The 20348-nt window shown below is 33.3% G+C and overlaps 1 protein-coding gene across 4 annotated transcripts in view; it reads left to right on the top strand.

Moving 5' to 3' along the window:
- The window catches only part of LOC143226734 (transcription factor CP2-like protein 1), an 83469-nt gene that overhangs the window by 27133 nt on the left and 35988 nt on the right, over positions 1-20348 (top strand). For all 4 annotated transcript variants that reach the window (XM_076458096.1, XM_076458097.1, XM_076458099.1 and 1 more), the window contains 5 exons: positions 2112-2338; positions 13708-13775; positions 16018-16123; positions 19001-19107; positions 20067-20213. In XM_076458096.1, the coding sequence (XP_076314211.1) occupies positions 2112-2338; positions 13708-13775; positions 16018-16123; positions 19001-19107; positions 20067-20213 (655 nt within the window). The remainder of the gene's footprint in view (positions 1-2111; positions 2339-13707; positions 13776-16017; positions 16124-19000; positions 19108-20066; positions 20214-20348) is intronic.

Raw genomic sequence — 20348 nt, forward strand, 5'->3', positions numbered from 1 at the left:
AGTCTTTTCTAGTAGATCTGGATGAACCTTGATTCCTAGTAACAAAACACTTGGAAAGTTGATGTGGAGAGTCCCCCTTTGGGTCAGTATATACTAGATGATGTTGGCTCACTCCATTAACAGTTGTAGGGTAGAATTATCAACTTGGATCATTCCTGTTGGTTGCGACTAACTGGATGGATCTTGAGTTCTTGGAATATGGATCTGTGATGATTTATTCCTGCACGTATGTATTTACAGTTATGACAGAAAGTGTTCGTACCACTGCGTCCCAAGTGGTTTTTTGCTTATAACTTAAAAAGTATCACGATTAGGCTAATAGTAGTATGGTGTTTTATAAATATAATAATATAGTATAAATATTATACTAACACACATTTACACAATTTTTTTATGTAAATTAAACAACAAATAATCTGTTTATAAACAAATAACCAAAAATAGGAGGAGCAGAAAGTGTTCATACAGTTCAGAATGTGTGAAAAAAACTGATATTCCTGTAAAAATTTTGTTTAGTTTGGCAAATAAACTACATTATGCCATTCCAGAACTAGACACTGGGTTCATAATTATTGGAATTTAGCCAGCAAAAATTGTACTTTCGGCAATTTAGCACCTTTACAGTTTCAAACATGTTACGCTCTTCTGGGTTCAAAGCATGCCATCCTCGTAGAACTCTATATTTAAAGCCTGTTCATTTAGAAGCACGATTGAGATATGCAAGAAAGCATGTAGATAAATCCATTACCTATTGGAAGAGTATTTTTTGGTCAGACAGGACTAAAATCGAGCTTTTCGGCCACAATGATGTACGCAATACTTTCCATAAGAAGGGGGAACGAAATCTTCCAAAGAACACCGTCCCTAGAGTAAAACACGGGGGTGGCTCGAACATGCTATGGGGTTCCTTCTGGTGTAAGCAACCTTCACCGCATCAATGGAATTATGAAAAAAGAAGAGTACGTTGATATATTAAGCACTTATATCAAGAATGATGCTCGGAACTTGCGGCTTGGGCGTCGTTGGATCTTCCAGCACAACAATGACCCTAAGCACACATCGAAATATGTGCAATCCTGGTTGTAGAGGAACCATATAAGCGTTCTGGAGTGGCCATCGTAGACATCCGATCTCAACTCAATTGAAAACGTTTGGCATGAGTTGAAGACCAGGGTTCGTAAGCGTCATCCGAAAAACTTGCAAAAGTTGGAGGCCTTCTGAAAAGAAGAATGGATGAAAATACCAGTCAAGTACTGTCAAACAATCATGGAGGGCTATGAGGAGAGATTGCACCAAGTAATTCACCTGAAAGGCTACACAACTGACCATTTAAGTAGACGCACAAACACTTTCTGCCCCGCAGGGGTACGAACACTTTCTGTCGTAACTGTACACGAGTATTTCTCATAGACTGGATGGCTTGACATATTGCCCAAACCACACACAACTGATATGATCTGCAGTGTTTTTATGATACTTAAGACAGTTAGGCAGCTGTCACGGTCTTCCCATCTTTGTGATACTATAACAACAGGCAGAGAGTACTTGTGACAAAATATTTCTGAACTATCACTGGTATTAGGCAAAGAGCTTTTCATAATTGAGATAGATGTGATTTTTTTACAAGTGCTGTTCCCACTAGGCACACTCCCCCCACAGTCTCAGAAAGGAACTTGTATTTTTAATTTCATTGTTCACACTGATGGCGCTCCATCATCTTTTCAATGTGGAATTTTAGTTGTCTATTCTGTGGAGTTTTGAGTATCATAGTCAGAAAACATTTTTCACATAAATATCTTTTTAGCACAACCAACTGTAACTCTCCATTGCTGGTTTGTTTACTGACTTCGTCAAGGGGAGACTATATAAAGAGATGTGCCACTATCCTGTTGATGGAATGTTTAGTTTATTGCTGATGGAATCACAGTTCACATTATTACATTTAGGGGTGATAACTCTTATAGTGGTGTGGTAAGTACATAAAAAATGTCTGACAGTAACACTGAGGAACTGTTCTGTGGAGAGGTAAAAGTCTATTTGAAATAAATTTTCTGGTAAGGAGAATGTTAAATTTCCTTCAGCTTGGTTTATAGTGTATTTTATTATTTCAGTTTGCCTGAAATGTCTGTGGCAGATAGTGGAAAGCTTTCTACTGGTGTGAGCCAACCAGATCTGACATTTGTAAGTGCTCCTTCAGTGACCAATTTTATGTCATTTATGAATCCAGGACTAATTATGAAGGAATCTGGGGAGAAAAGACTTTTTCAATGTGTACTGGGTGCTCCCACTGCCTTAGGAGTAAAGATAACAGAGGAGACATTGACTTACCTGAACCAAGGTGATTATGGTAATATTAAATGTATAGTGTAAAAATCTACAAATTTTTTATTACACTAGAAATGCTGATCTGTTACATATCTTAAATAAGTCATAACATTGTTGTACTACCATTTATGTGGGTAATTTATGTTGCATTTATATTGGTGGAGGGTTGTCACATGCTTATTTGTTTGCTACAACACATAACATGTGTAATCACGTGAATTTAGGTAGGACATTTGAGGCTAGTAGTGAATGAAAATTGTCGTTATAGAGGGCAACACAAATTGAGGAAAGCAGAGGTAAATATCTATTAAAAATACATGTTCAGTGTTGAAAAATCTTAGCTTTAAATTAGCTGGTGCTTTTAATGGGTGTGAAGAAATATTCGTATTATGTGTATTTGTATAATTTTCAAAACAGACTTTCTTATGAAATAAAAAAAAACCTCTTTCTATGTTTAGTTGCTTAAATACTGTTACCATACATGTGAATAAAGTTCTGAATGATCTTGGCACAATATCTAATGTGTCAAACTTATCCATAGTTCTTCAATCTTCCATGTTCCTTATGACATAATGTACTTGAATCAGAAGGATGCGTACAAGCTCTGCTTTCCTTCCATAATCCAAATTTTTTTGCTGACAACTATGTTGCTAAATTTACTACAGGGAAATGGAAAGTCAACATTAATTTTTATGTATACGCTTCTAATAATTCTGGAACTTTCATGATATGATTAGAGGCCTTATGCATGCAGTATGCCTCTAATGTGCAGAGTGATATCCTGGCTGCAGCATTTACCCTATTACATCAACTTTCTGGTGAGAAGCCGGTACCATTACTACGATGAAATCATCATCTTGAACAGTCTCAAATATATATTCTGCACAGAAATTTCCAATGTCTATGACATCATAGCTTGTTTTTGTTTGATCCAGTGTTTTAGAAAGCATATTTTCTTCACAGGAGGCTGAAATTATAGTCTATTCTTAAACACACTGTTCTCTTGCTGTTTATCAGTCTCGTTGGACTATTTTTTTGGGTTGGTTTGTAAGATATACCTTATTTATAACCAACTCCTCAATAGTAGTTTTGCAGCCCTTCCACAAAACTTACCTTGCAGCCAATGTGTGGAGTGTTCATAATAAATGGACAATGGACCCACCTTCAAAGTTATACAATTACAGTCAAGACAATACTATAACTTTTTATACAGAAAGCTAATCATCATTAAATTTTATATATTATCAGTTTACATTACAAGGATTTAGTCCATGAAAACTTTTTCTTTTAAACAAGTTTTAAGATTTTTTAAGAAATGATTTGCTCGTGCGTTTCTTCTTTTCAAATGTTGACTGTCAGATATTTAAAGTAATTTTGATTTTAAGATTAAAAATACTTTTATGCATTAGAAAATTGTCAACTTTCATATGCAAAATCTTTATAACCTAAAATCTTCAGATAATTATCAAATAAAATTATATTTTGTCTGTTATTTTCACTATTGTGTCTCTGTTTGAGTTTACTCAGTTTGACACATCTCGTAACCACCATAAAAAAATTAGAAATTAGATATAAATTATGAATTTTGCATTCCAGAAAAACTGCGAGCTATATCAAGGGACCACAAATATGAAGTGTAAAAATAATACATCGAGTAGTTTGAAGTTTTGAATATGCCTCTAAGCATAATTGTACCAAACACATTGTTCTGAAAAGCATAGATTTTTAATGTATTAGCTCGAGTGTTTCTTACCTGATATATTCTAATGAAGTAAATTAACATCTCATTAGTACGTCTCTCCCAAAAGTCAAAACTGGAGTATCTTGCTGTTATATTACATATGACCTGACCTTTGACACAATGTGTCAGTACTTATGACGTTCATACTTCTCTGTGTATCATATCGGCAGAGGGCTGACCCCAACTACACTGTCTCGAGAGATGTCAGCAAGACCATGACAGTCCTGCTTCCAGTATTACCATCAGACAGCACCAGATTCATCCTGATTACATCATGTGAGGGCTCAGAGGATGTTGGAATGACTGCATTGGTCTCTTTGATGACCTGAGTGACAGTTGCCCTGCTCAATTAGCATGAAGCCGTCGTGGTAGTGATTATTGTCAATATTTAATTACAGGGTAGGCATCTAACACTAATAAAAGTTGCCAGGTTGGTCAGCAGGCTTTAATTAGTATTAAAAATTATGGTACTAATTAATGTGAAATTGTAAAATGAATAAAAAAAAACTTGAAAATTTGTATATATACGCTGAATAAATAAATAAAGAATTATGTTACATATATTCCAGAGGTGGGGAGAAACTGCCAATCCTTGCCACTCAGTGCTGATGCCCATGAGCAGAAGTGTGTACAGATATAGAATCATATTCTTTTATGGTTCTTTATACAACTGCAAGTTATTACAGGATTAAAAATACTGTTGCAAGGAAAAGGAGGCAGTGTTATTGGAAATAAACAAAATAAGAAACGGAACATACAGCTCTGTGTCATTAGAAAATTATTTGCTACTTGTATATTTTTGTGTGTATGCATGTAATATATGTATACACACAAACTAACACTAATGTATATGTATCAAATATATTTTCTTGCTTACGTGAAAAAAGTTTCACATGATGCATGCACCCCACCCCCTCTGCAACTGCATGGATTGCATGTACTGAAACACAGTTGTTCTGCTCAGCATATTACACAGGGCCCTTGCTATACATCATTGCAATGTGTGTTTTTGCATGTATGTCACTGATGTTTCGAGGAACACATTAAAATTTCACTACAACACATGTAGTTTATAGTTATTGACTTTGTTCAACATTAACTGTCTCAACAAGAGGTCAGTCAATTTCACCAACCACATGACCTCTTTGTACTCATTTAAAGTCTTTACAAATGTAAAATATGTAACTTTCAATATTGTCTGCATATGGAAATTTGGCAGTTAATATACAGACAATATTAAAATTTGTCATTCTTTCAATGAAAATTATAAGTCTTTCATGTACAAAAAAATTATATTTTTTGAGTGTCAATAACACTTAACCTCACTTTTTTTTAATGGTAATGCACTTAATAATAATTTTATTTCATTAAATAATGTGCTATAGAGCATAGCCTTATAATATGCAAATAGGAAAGCAGACAATACTGGACTGTTTATTTAAGAAAACACCCAAGGAACTCAGGTGAAGGATAATCCTGAGCCTGTGTCTTCTGTACAGATAAAAACAGTGGATGTAATTGATGTTGATGACTTTACAGCTGCATCTCCATTCTTATCTGCCAAATCCTCTCTCTTCAATTAAACACAACACATATATTCCCCAAAAAATTAAAAATATATTCCCCATAAAAATTAAAGGTTACAGGAAAACCTTTTTTAAAATATTATTTAATATTCAGTGGTTTTTTTACACTGAGAATGGTTTTCTGTTTGATTCATTGTTCAGAAATGTCAGAAATCTGTTTTCTGTTAAAAAAAAAAAAAGGAAAATATTTTAAAGTCTACAGGACTGCTTAGAAATGCTTATTATAAAATTATTTTTTAGTGAAATGTTTGGTAAATGTGAATGCTGTTAAAAGGTCCTTGAACTCAGATTTATTTGTAAATATGTGTACATTATGTGTTATACAGTGAAGTATAAGCCACTGACCAGTAAACCACAAAATCGCTTAAGCCGCTGTAGCAAGTCTTGTCCCAAAATTTTTGATGTATTAAATCTACTATCAGGCTTTTTAAAGTTTCTCACACTCTCCTTGTCTTTATAACTTCAAGGGGATATTTAAAAAGGATTTGCTTTAATTTGGGAAATAAATAAAATATATTACAATAGAAATCGACCACTAATCTACCTTATCCGCTCTCTATGTCAGCTTTATGGAGGTCGCCATTGTTACCGAATCACACCTCTCCATACAATAAAGTTAATCCGCGGTAAATCCGTGAAAAAAGTGATCAATAATTAAAGTATTATTTTTAATTTGATAATCCGATATTTTTATGGAATTGTATAAATATTGGCCACAAACCCAATAGAAATCACTTCAGTTTCTGAATTAATAGTGAGCATATCATATTGATATGACGGCCCGCATGTAACATGGGAAAGCGAAATTTTACAGGGAAAAGCGAATCTTTGCAATGCATTGGTCGTTTGTGTTAAAACGGCACTTGTCAATTGTATCTGAATAGTCTATACATTAATATTATAATGATCACGCAATGGCCCGGATGAGGTTTCTCTGGCGGAGCTGTTGGCAACTTCTGCTTTTCAGTCACAAATGTTTAAGCCGCGGTTAAGCAGGTTGACCCCCCAAATACCGCGGCTTAATGGGGCTCCACTGTATAGTGCAGTGTAGTTCAAGTACTGTACATAGTATGTATGTATTTTGGTTACTAGGTATAAAATACGACATTGTAAGTTGTGGTCCATATTCAATTCCACATTTCATTGTTTCTTATAGGAGAAATTTCTCTAATTTGTGTTGCATAGGCTGTATTTACACTCTCACTATCTCTATCCCTCCATTTCCAAATATTCATATGGAGGAAAATTCCCCATCATACATTGTTTCATTATGAGTTGCAGCTTTCCAGTCCCTAACACTAATGTATAATGTGAACCCCTGTACTGTAATCCTTTTTTATTTGGTTCACATTTCCAGCTTATGAACTTCTTCCATAGGTGGTTACAGAGCTGCCTTATTTTTCTTATATCATGTAAGCCATCAATCTGTTTTAACCTCAATATTCTAAGAATTTCATCTGAGCCTTTTGCCTTCAGTGATCCAGAATTTTGAAACATCCTACTAAGAAGAACTTAGGTTTGATATTATGGTTTTGGTTTCTTTCTCATTTGATCCAATCTTTTGGATTTAAGTGCACAATTGCTCTTGTCCAGGTGCTTTAGGTGCATTATTCATTGCTCACATGTATTTGTCATTTATCACTTGCATGAAAACGTTTCAAAATTGTGAGTGCAACTTTGCATATTCAGTACATGTGATGAGAGGTTATTCCATATCGTGACTAAAAAAATTGTTTCCTATTGGTTCAGTGATGATCCAGTAACCAGGCATTATTGTTAAGCATTAATCCAGATTATGAGCTACTTTTGTGAACTGTCGTTCATATAAAATAATGGTGGGAATTGTAGGATACCATTGGTATGAGGCAAAAAAAAAGTGTAACTGAGTTGGTTTTAAAGGTAGATATTTTTATGAATCAGTGCCATGTCACTGATACATTTATATTATACTAAAAGACTATAAATTATTATGCATTATGCATGTGTTTAATACAAGGTTTAAGTCATGTAAAAGTGCATTGAAATTGGATCAGTATTTCTGAATGGATGTAAATAGTGGAAGAATTGACAAAGTTAGTGAGTTATTAATAACTTTAATTTCCCATCTGTAATAAGTCACATGGAAAGTGACAGTGTGGAGAACTGTGGGTAAGTTGACTCATGCCCATCACTGTGTCAAGGACAATCAAAATTTTAGTCATGTTTCTTAGCAATATCAGAACAACTTTAATAAGGAACTTCTTTCATATTTTAGAAGTAAGTATCTGTTTGAGATTCATTTTAGTTCTAAACATTTTTAAAATTTTTAAAATCGTTTAACATGTTTCTATTGTGTAATTTTCAAAATTTATTGTTAGAAACTTTTGCTCTTTTTTGACAAACTTTTTATTATTCTTGATTCAGAAATGTAATATTCTTTCTTCAAAGGTATATTTAATATGTGATACTATGGTTAATTTATTTCACTAGAGTAATGTAATTAAACTTGCATGTAAATGTTTATTTTGGCTGATAATTTTTAATAACTCCAAAATAATGCTAGCCAAATAAATCAAAACTAATAAACAACTTAATAAGCAATATAACTAATTGTATATAAGATGGACTTAATTGGAGTATTTTTAATTCGTAAAACAATCCTCAAGTGAACGAACATTTATAATTGCTAGAATGCATTGATTTGCTTGTTAGATACCCTTAATGTTAATCATCTGATGTGAGGGTGATTTATTTACTTTCTGTTGCTGAATTAATCACTTGAATATACTTAAATAACCATTTGAAGATAATAGTTTAATATCTGATGATGCTGAAGTAGTCAGTGATACAATATCATGTTGGATGTATCTGAGAGAACATGGTGCTGTATTTTATTTTTATATTTATTACACTGAGTAATATAATTCCAGTATTGTACATTACTTCCACTCGCATAAATAGTTGTTCTCATTCAGTGCTGCCCTCTGTATGCAAATGTTTTTTGTGCATACCACAAGGGTTGAATCTCCACTCATTTGGAATTGACTGATTGCCATGTGTCTCGCATGCAAATCATCATGAGATAACCCTCCACTAGTAAGAGTGCAACATACTGTCTTGACACATGTGACTTCCTTTATTCAATTCTACCAAACTATCACTTGTTGTTTGGTAGTACTGGTGTTATAATGTTTAGTTTGTGCTTTCTTCAAGTGTTTTGAGATTTTATTGGATCTTTGAATTACTTTCTCTCAATAAGTCCACTCTTTATTATACAATAGTGACATTTGTGACTTGTCGGATTATTTTAGAGTGGAATTATTTTATATTTCTACCTGTTTACAGAACTAGTTACTTCATTACAAAATCCCTTTGCTTGTTTCTTCCAAAATGGTTGTGTTTGGTTATCCTTTTAGCATAATTAGTTCTGTGTTACCACTCTTGCAGTTATATGTTCTATTAGCACATTTACATAGGCTTAAGGTTGTGGTACTCTGCAGGAAATTTATGGCTTTTTTCCTTCATAAGATTGATCATCCAATGAATTGACTTTTATTGGGCCTCTCCTTAAATTCAGGGGCCCACTGATTTGATATACTGTGCACAGGGGTGTAGATTTTTTACACCCGATGGGGGGGATGATTTTTGCAACCACTTATGTGGACTGTTCAATTTGTAAATTGGTAATCTCTGATTACGTGAACATGAAAGCTGTAAACATGCAGTGACAGAGTAATCTTGCTGCCACGATACTTGCATGTATACATAAGCCTATTGACCAATACTTACGAACTATCACTTAAATTGAAAGCTTAGAAGCACACCTACATTAAAGATGTACATTTCGGTACATCTAGGCCTAATTATGTAATTTGATTGGTAAGAACACGAGAATCACAAGAACAAACACACAATTTGTAGGCCTGTGATGCAATAAAACAATTCAACAGACCAAACTGTAGGGGGGAATGATTGTATGCACCATACCCCCACCTAAAATGAAGGAGGGGATGTATACCCCCCCCCCAGGATCTACACCCCTGACTGTGCACTGATATTGGAAAGATAAGATGTTCTACTGTTAAGGTTTTTAATAAGTTTATTGTTACTATTATTTATTATCTATAGTTATTTGGATTCCATCACACAAGTTTTGTCATGGTGGTTAATGCTTGTAGTTAAGTTAAGGTTAACAATTAGTTTTAGTTGTATTCTTTCTCCTTTTGCATTTGCTTGGGCTTACCATAGTTTCTGTTATTTTAACATTACCTGTAATTCATCTTAATGGTATATCAATCACTACTTTATTCTGTTGTCTTCCATACATCAAGCCTCATACATGCTTACTGTTTGGTTAAGATTTTATTTTAGTGCTTTGGAGTATCCATTGTTCTGTATTGTTCAACTAAGCGTAAGAAGTGTTTGTTATTTTAAGCTTACCTGTAGTTCTACTTCCAGGTTACATGGTAGTAAGGTTAAATATATTGTTCAATTAGGTTTGATAACTGTCTGTTATTTTAATTTGATACATGGTATTAAGGGTTAACTTATAATTAGATTAAATATCTTTTCTTCAAAACATAACATTACATACACGTTTATTTCACTACACAATTTCTTGACATATCCACTGTACTTTTCATTTTCATCTTTCTTTATAGTTTATACTTCTTAGCAATGATTTAGTTTAATTTATAAATTATACTTAGTATTATCAATTTTGTTTGTAAGAGCCTCAGGGACCAGGGTCCACCCTACCTGCTGCTGTTATTGCTCACCTTCCTCCTGAAACAGCTGAACCCATTTTTAGGTGATTTAGATTTTATCAGTTTTTCTCCACTTGATGAAGAATCTGCTAGGCCTATCTCCCTCTCTTTCTCTCTTTTTTTTTTTAGTCACATTACACAGTATATTCCCCTTCTCATGACATTGTTTTATGATGGTCTCTTTGTGTCTCTTTTGAGAGTGGGCACTTGCAAGCCTTACCAATACAGGCTTTAATTCTTCGTGCCTTAGTTTACCATCAAACAGATTTTCTAGTGGACACTACTGTTTGTTTATTATCCACTGCTGATAGGGTCTTATAGTCTGTTTTTTAAGACTACATCTTCATATTAAGCATCATGTGGGTTATCTGCAATGCTATATTCAGTTTTTTATTAAACAGTTCTTTTGTTTCATTGTGAGATATTATCATCTTTATTCATATTTTGGGCACCTGCCTGTCCTGTACCTGTCTTAACCATAGGCTTTCTTCAATCATTTTGTGTACTCGATGCTAGTTAGGGTTCTAGATCACTCAGATCCACCTCAGTCTCTTCATGAGTCTTCCCTGTTTTAATATATAGTTTTTATCACATTTGGGTTGGCTATTTTGGCAGGACTGAGAATGACCACAGTACTTATTCTTCTTATTTTTTCACCACGTGACTGGGTACCAGTTTTAAGTCTTTATCATAGGACTTGTTTTGGTTCCGCATGTCTTTTGTGGGGCATTTTACCTAACTTCCGCATTTGGGAGAATTTGACCAACACCATTCATAGGATGTCTAGCTTTGATTAGCTCTTTCCAAAAGAGGATGGTCTTAACTAGCCCTTTCATTCTTTCCACAGTTTGCTTGAGTAGTTAAATTTTCCAGTTATATAAGTTTTTTCTATTACATACCTTCCATGTTAGTCTCTTTGGGGTATGTCTGTTAAACACTCCCTCCATCGGGACCATATATTCTCCTCCTTGAATGCTTTGATAAGTGCTTTCTGTTATCTGAGCTTTTACTTTGTTATTTCCTTTTTAATTTTTATTCTTCCCTCTTTATCTGTATGTATTGATAGTTGAATATGTCCCCCACAATGTTGGATTTACAACTTTCTCCCCTTTTCTGAATAGTTTCTCTTTTCTGATGCTCATCTCAAAAGGTGGGCTGGTGTAGTTCTATCAGTAGGAGGTTTCAGAAGTATGGTCTACAGTTAAAAGGTCTTCTTCCCTCCTGTTGAAGGAAATTTAGAACACGCTCTTTTTGTTATCTAGTTTGACTAATCCTGTTCCATTTCTGGTTTTTGATGTTGGCAGCTTATGTCACTCACCAAGAGAACATTCCTTGTTCCCTTTAAAATACACAGTGGACTTCCCTTTGTTTTTTCTTCAATCCACACACTTGATGTATGTCTCTTGGAAGGTTATATTCCAGGTGATTTGTTCTCATCACTAATTGAGTTTCCAATCCTGCCACTTTCTCCCAAGGAGTGAACTCTTTGATCTTTCTAATTTCTGGTGGCTGTGCTTCCTGTAGGGTACATTTCTGCATAAAGTTTTTGAATCTTTTATCACTTCTCAGTTTGTTACTTCATTTGTTTTTGGTTTCTGGTTTATCATCCGCTTACCCTGGCTGTTGCTAAGTTTAGATAAATTTACATTAGTTTTTTTTTTATTATTACATCTTCTTACCCAAATTTTTTGTGCCCATGTCAGTCTGGTTCAGATATTCCTGGTACATGTTTTATTGATGGCATTGATTTAGTTTTCTTGGTTCTTTGGCTCAATTTTTTTTCTTTTGTTCTGGATCAGTTTTATTAACCTACATTTTAGTGGCTCCTGTAGAAATTGTCTTTTGAATTTTTTGTTGTTTTACCATTATCAACACTTCATCTCAGTGTGATCCTTTAGCTTTGGGTAGCTGTTTCTTTCTTGTTGGAGGACTTTCATCCACTTGCAGCTATCCTTCACTTTTGTAAGAGATTGTGACTGAGTAAATTACCTTTTACTATATACATATATATACATCTTTTTTCAGTGGTGTGTTCCTCTTTTTCTTTCTGGGTCCTGCTCTGTGATCAGTGGTGCCTGACCAGGTATTCTTTAACTCCTCAAGTCTGCACTGTAAGACAATGTTGAGTTGCATATTGTGATTCCATGGCCACACAACACACACTGTGTAGATGGTGTGTTCCACAAGACCACTTGTTGGTTTATCTCCACACAAAGTTTGCTTCATACTGTTGTCCATCCCAGACTGTACTCACCTATGGACTATATCAGTGAAACAGAAGGGGATAGTTGCTCATCTTTGCCATGCCTTGTATTGAATAAATAGATAGGGTCTATTTTTTAAAATAGGATATCATAATCACCCAGTACAGTGTTTCAAGTGTTGTTATTCCTCTGGACTCACCACCATGATTTCTCTCCCCCCCTCTTCTAGTAGAGTTTGAAAGACATTATCCAGTTCCAAGTTGCATGGGCAGTGAACTGTGAAAGCATTCTCCTGCATATGTTAATGAAATATGAGTAATAAATATGAATTATCATAAAACCATTCAGTTAAGAGTGGGGTGATGGTGTTCTGTTGGTGTAGATGATGTGATATTCTCCATTATATAAAGTGGGAGTGAACTGTCGAATTGCATTTCATCCCTTCCATTGGGATACCTCATCCTAATCTTATATGGATGTCAGTTCCCAGTGTGGGGTTCTGGGTTTGGAGCTGAACCAATCATCGTAAGTCCTCACATTTTTTCAGATGTTTATTCTCTTACTCATTTATACTCTTGTTCCTCCATCATGGTGGAAGTACTTGTACATCAGTATGGTTTCTCTAATGTGTCTCCTTATTTTTAACCCTTAATGTTTTTATTATTCCAAGGATGTCACTGCACTTGGGGCAAATTTCAAATTTGAGTGAGATGGTTTACATTACACAGGTATCTTTTTAATGCCTGATTTTGAGTTCCTGGATTGATCAGTCAGTTTCACACATTATCCACTCATGTGGATGTCAGTTCCCAGTGTCATGGGTTTTGGATGTAATTGACTTGTTGTGTATGGTCTGTTGCACCTTAGCCACTCTACACTCTATTAGAATATATATTTTCATGGTTGGAGGCAAATGCCAATCAGAAATACATTTTCAGTATAGGAAAATTATAACTTGTGATACATATTCACATTAGTCTGGCAATAGTGTTCACTTAATACACTGATCATATATGCTGTAAGTTAATAAAAGAAAACACACACACACACATCTGAGTAAATATGTGAGGATTAATAGTTCTTTATATGTGTTTTTCTACAAATAGGACAGTCATACGAAGTAAGAATTAGGAAAGTGGGAGATCCATCAGAATTAAAAGGAAAAATGTTGAAGGTAAGAAATATGAAAGTTATGAAGGTTGTGCTACATATCTCTCTCTGGTGAAGCCATAGCCAAGGGAACAGAGTTGGAGAAATCAGATTTTATATTAATTAATATGTAATATTAATACTGATAGAGTTAAGTAAATTTAAACAAAATAGGAGTTCCAATGGGAGCTAACTATTCTACTTGTTTAGAAAATTTCTATCTTTACCATTATGAGAAAAGATTTATTGAAAACTACAAACATCCAGATATTTTTACCTTACCTTAGAGATATTCAGATGATTTAATTAGTATAAATAATCTTATTAACACTATTTATCTTGTAGAATTAAAGATTGAAAATACCTTGGTATTTTTACTTCAAAGGAGTCATCATGAACAGAACACATTATTTAGATTTGGAAACTAAAATGAATGATAAGAATATCAATATAAATATTTTTGATAAAGAAATGTTTTGTCTTATTTTAATAGTAGTGTACCATACCTTTCATTTATGAGCATTATAACCTCACAATTATTCAGGTATTGTAAAATTTGAAATTACGATATTTTATCAGTAATGTTGAAATACTGATACAGAAATTAATAGTTAATGAATTTAATAAGGAAACTTTAAATAAAATTATTAAATCATTCTGTAGTAAAATGTAAGAATGTATTAAATAAATATAAAGGAACAACAATTAGACAAATTTCACTGAAATTTCTGATAACTACTTTTAGTTAAGAATGATATCATTTAACAACTTGGCACTACTTTATGCGGATGAACACCTTACCCCTTATGAAGGCATATTTAGAGCATGATACTTACAGTAGACTTAATGGGTGGTGGCCAGGAGTTATACTAGTTAATTTTGATAACTGGATGGGACCCTTCATGCTAGTATAATTCATTTAGTGGGCTACCAATTAGTGCCTTTCTTCCATAATGGGAGCTGTAATGCTAACTTCAAGGGGTAAGTTTATTTAACTTACTTTCCCCAAATGGTAGTACCTTATTTTCTTTTACTTATTTCTATTTTTCAATTAATTTTTTAATTATTTTTTACTTTGAAGAGCAGTCACGTTCCCACAGCTGTCTGCAGGCAGTGAAGGGTGATGTAGAGGTGGGATGTTGTTGGCTTGAGCATCCACATCTTGCTCTCCTAATTTCTACTTATATATCTGTTACTTTAATTTTAATTTCTATTGCTATCCCTTTACTTCATTTCTTTATGTGAGACTGGTGAATGAAAGTTAAGACTGATAGATGGTGTATCCCCATCACAATGTGGGCCCTACATACAGTCACCTCCAAAATCTAGGGTATATTTTAAATCCCACACTGTAGCCTGGGATCCTTTCAATTAGTGCAGCATTTTTTTCATTTTTTATTTTTGTTTTAGCTTGTTTTTGGTTATAACAAACTGTATATTTATGCATATTTGTGTTTACAGCTAAATATTAAAAGAGAAAGATATAGTTTTTAAAATTGTTTCTTTTTTTTGTCACTTTTCCCCAGCAGTTGTAATTGACATTAAAAAATTAGCTTCATATATATCTCAAACTAAAATATCTTTGCATCACAATAATGTTTTTAGAGTGGCTCAGTCGATTTTCATTTGTATGAATAAACCTACAGAAAAATGAATCTTAAATGTCTGTTTTGTTTCTTTTTTTTCTAGTAAGTGGCAGTTTTTTAAATAATTATAGAAAACCAAAATGGATAGTTGGTTGTCAGATTTGTTAAGCATGAATATGCTATCACTGAAGAAGGGAGATTTTTAAATATAATACATTAAAAGGTCAGTGAATGAGCAACAAAAATATTGGAAAGAGAACATTAAGGACAGTCAGTCTACGTAACGTTGTTCATAATATGTTATCTTTATGGCATAAGAATACATTCAGTATAGCACTGCCCAGCATGGTGAGAGGTGTTAAGGCGTCTGATTTGTAATCTGTGTGTGACGGGTTCAAATCCCCATCTCAATAAACATGCTTGCCCTTTTAGCTGTAGGAGCATTATAATGTTATGGTCAATCCTACTATTTGTTGATAAAAGAATAGCTCAAGAGTTGGCAGTATGTGGTGATGACTAGCTGCCTTCACTCTAGTCTTACACTGCTAAACCAGAGAAGGCTAGCACAGATAGCCCTCGTGTAGCTTTCCATGAAATTGAAAAAAAAAAACAGTATAGCATTGTTATTAACTGGTTATTGTATTTTACATTATTCTCATGAGACATTTGCATTATTTCTAGAGTTTTATCAAAGTAAGGTTTCAAGAAAGAAGATTGCATTATCGAGAAAGGGAAGAAATAGCTGCTTGGAAAATGAGCAGACCAGGAGAAAGAATTCTGGATGTTGGTATGTCTAAATATTGTTATATTCATTATTCTTCTGGTATAGGAACCTTAATGACTTATAAATAAATGTGGCATAAAAGTAAAAAATTCACTAGAAACTAGTCTGGTCAGAAATGTGTGTGTTTTATTACAGTTAATTTGAATTTTCATTTGTTGTCTTTTTTAATCATTTCACGATTTCAGTATTCAAAACAAATATGTTCCTTACAGAAAATTAATGTATAGCTGTAAGTAAAATATCAGGTTGGATCACAAAGGATATAAGTGATAAAATTAGATAAGAGCATTATAAATTTATAAAGTTATGAATATAAATTATAACTTGACCTGGTATGATGGGAGATTTAGAAGATTACAGAACCTCATAGAAGTTGGTAGAACTGAAAATTAGGATATCAAAAAAAGATGTATTAAAAAGGGTTGGCTGAAAATGTAAGAATTAACTTCTTTAAATACATTCAGGGTAAAAAAATATAATGGTGATAGAATCCTTGAAGGATGAGAAGGGATGGTTTGTATACGATGGTTATGAAATTGCTACGTTATTAAATTCTGCTTTTTCTTCAGGTTTTACTAATGAAAACTTAAGCAGTATTCCTCATCTTGGGCAGCTGATAGATGAAAACAAAGTTGAACAAGACAATTGCATAAGTTCTGAGCTTGTTAGACTAAAATTGGTAAGCTTAAAGAATTATAAGATTCCTGGGCCAGATAATATATCCTCAAGGGACCTGAAGGAAGTCAGGGGGTAGATATGCAAGTCATTTACTTTTTTTTTTGTTTTGGATAGTGGACAAGTACCAACATATTGGAAATTAACTAATGTTACACCTACCTTCAAGGGAAGTTAATATAAGTTGTCCCAGTAATTATGGACCTATTAGTCTTACGTCAGTTGTGAGGAAAGTCATATAACAAAAACGGAATTTTATTCAAAAATCTTGTCTTGGAAATATTTTGATATGCTTTGAAAATGTTACTGCATATGTAGATGAGGGTTAGGGTCCAGATTTGGTGTATCTGGATTTTCAGAAAGTATTTGATAATGTGCCACATAAAAGGAATGTAAAGAAGATTCTCTCTAGATGTGGAGGATAAGTTAACTAATTGAATGGAAGAGTGGCTTGATGAAAGAAAGCAAAGGGTTGTTATAAATGTAGCTCCATCAAACTCAATGTCACAAGTGCAGTATCTCAGGCATCAGTCTTAGGATCTTTGCCCTTTTTGATTCACACCAATAACATAGATAAAGGAATAGTAAATAAATGACTTAAATTTGATGACAATATTAGTGTCTTGGATGTTGCTGACTGTGAAGAGGATGATATATATAGCAGATGGGTTTTAATTATGATAAATGCAAGATATTGTGTGTGGATTATCATAATTTAAATTATAAGTAAATTTTGGATGGTAATAACTTCAAGAGTGTCATTCAATCAGTGTGCTGTTGTTAGTAGTTAGGCAAATAGGATTTTAGGTTGTATCTACAGAAATATTGAATACAAGTCTAAAGAGGTTATCATTTCATTTTATAGGTTACTGGTTAGGCTACATTTGGAATATTGTGTTTATTCCTGGGCTCCTTACCTTAGGAGAGATTTTGTATTGTTTAGAAAGGGTTCAGAGGAATGTTACTAAAGTGGTACCTGGGATGGAGAGGTTGTCATATGAGGAGAGATAAAGATCCTTATAACTGTTTTCTCCTGAAAAAGAAGAGTTAGAGAGGATCTGATTGAAATATTTAAAATTGTAAAAGGAATTGATAATGTTGATGTACCAACATTTTTATTACTTAACAGCAAGAATTATAGAACTAGGAGATGCTAATATAGATTTAGGGAAGGTAGAAGTCATCTTTAGCTAAGACAGTTTTATTTTCCAATTAGAATGGAAAGGGTTGTGGTGACATGAAATCTGAGTGAATTTAGAAGAAAGCTTGATAGATACTTTAGTGATAAGAGTTGGTTTTAATTTTTTTAAATGTATATAACACTTTTAGTTTGGCTTAGAGGATGAGATAGCCAAGATGAACCAACAGGTTCCTTGATGTCCTTAAACATTACATTGTGTTATGCTCCTAACTAATTCACGTGTTATTTGTACTATAAAACCTCTAAAATTCAAAATACTGATTAATAATCAGTGAAGAACTTATCTGTTTTCTTTCCTTTTGTTTCAATTTTCAAATTAAAATAAATTCAAAACAAATTAGTTCTCAAAAGGGAAAGAAAATAATTTATTTTTTTAACATATTTTGTCTCAATTTCTAAAATAATGATGTTTCACTGTTGTTGTTTTTATTTTATGTACTATTCTGCAGTATAATCTATTAATTTGTATGGACAACTGATATCTCACTTATTTCATGATTTTTATTTCTGTTACACAACTAATATTGTAAATATATTGTGCAAATTTTCATAACATCACTGTAGATGGAGCTTTTGTGAAGGTGCTATTCTTCTGTTTTGTAGTTGTTAATTATGCCATGATGTAGGAACAGCTCCATCTACCCACTATTTATATATATATATATATTAAAAAGAGACAGGTCAGTCATTTTGGGTCTGTGGAATTATATAAAAATAATAATTCTTGTATGAGGTATTTTTGCATAATTATCACATTTTCAGCATGGAAATAACACACACACATATACACAAAGATGAACATTTAAAAATCATATTATGTTTGGATATTGTTGCCTCTCACATCTTCCTAGTTCACTGTTAGCAGTTTCACTTTGTTTGAAAATTCACAGGCTTCCTTTTCCCAGTATGTTGTAATATAGAAGGATTGACAGTAATATCAAACTACATTAATCTGTTGTTTATTTTTATTCCATTGATTGAAATGAACCATTTACTTTAATCAGATCTTCCACTGTCCTACGGAATATTTGATGTCAACATTGATCCATCAGAGATAAACAGTTGTAATTTTGTATGGGACCCTGCCAGAGAGGCTTCCATCTTTATTAAAGTAAGTAAAATTGTTTGGTATGTAAAACGCTGAGTTGAATAATTGACTGATACCAGTATATGAGTCAGAAAACTTTTGGCTGTGTAAATAGAAGTTTATTTTAACTGATATCCTGATGTCTTAGTAAGAAGACTGTTTGATCTCTAAGGAAAAGTTTAAATTATTGACTGATGTCCTGCTCTCTGGGTAAGGAAACTGTTTATTAACTGATGTTAATAAACTGTTAATCTAAATTCCATGGTGTTAGTATGAATGAAGTTATTAACACTTCTAAGAGAGGGAAACTTCCAACATATATTCTAAAGAATCTGGTCATATCTGTAAAGTAAAGGTCTGTTGTGAATAATAGTGTTGTGATTCTAAAGCTAATGTTGGTTAATATCGAGTGTTACTTTCTTATTTGATGGAGTTTGTTGATGTGTGTTGAAGATAAGTCATCATAAACACCTCATGTGTGAAAAACAGGTGTGTGGACAAAAAGGATTCAATGTGCAAGATGAATGTTTTCAACATTGGCAACTAAATTAGTTACTGTACTCATAGAATACTACAGCAAATATTCATGAATTAATTAGCTGGGCTGCATTTTTTTGTTCAACTTTGGGCATGATGATTGGTAAAATAATGCAGCCCAGCTAATGAATGAAAGAATATTTTCTTTAAAAATGTTTTCCGTTGCCAGTCTGGCCGACAATTTTGATTTCATTTCTTTAAGTTGCACACTGAATCGTTTTTTTGTCACACATTTTTTTCACACATAAAGTGTTTTTGACTAGACTTGTTTGAGATGAGCTATCTGGAGCCCATTCGGTTTTAAAAAAAGAAAACAAGGTCAAGTAAGGTGACTGAAGATGTGATGGGTATTTGGGATTTTTTTGCATACTTATACAGGTCTTTGATTTAAACCCTACAGGATACTGATGATATTAATAATACTGTTTTTGGTTTTTTTCCAACAGGTGAACTGTATTAGTACAGAGTTTACTTCTCGAAGGCGAGGTGGGGAAAAAGGAGTCATACTTCGTTTCACGATTAGCACATGGACTCATGGGGAAGAGAAATGTCACCAGCTCGACTTAGCATCTTGTCAGCTCAAAGTATTCAAGGTAGAAAAGCCTATAGTTACTCTTAACATAAATAAATTCCAGTTCTATACTGGTTTTACACAGCTTGTAGAATTAACAACAGTAACAAATTTCACTTGTTTTATATAGTGTGTATAGTTATCAACAGTGTCAGAT

Source organism: Tachypleus tridentatus, chromosome 9, assembly GCF_004210375.1.
Source record: "Tachypleus tridentatus isolate NWPU-2018 chromosome 9, ASM421037v1, whole genome shotgun sequence".
Lineage (NCBI taxonomy): Eukaryota > Metazoa > Arthropoda > Merostomata > Xiphosura > Limulidae > Tachypleus > Tachypleus tridentatus.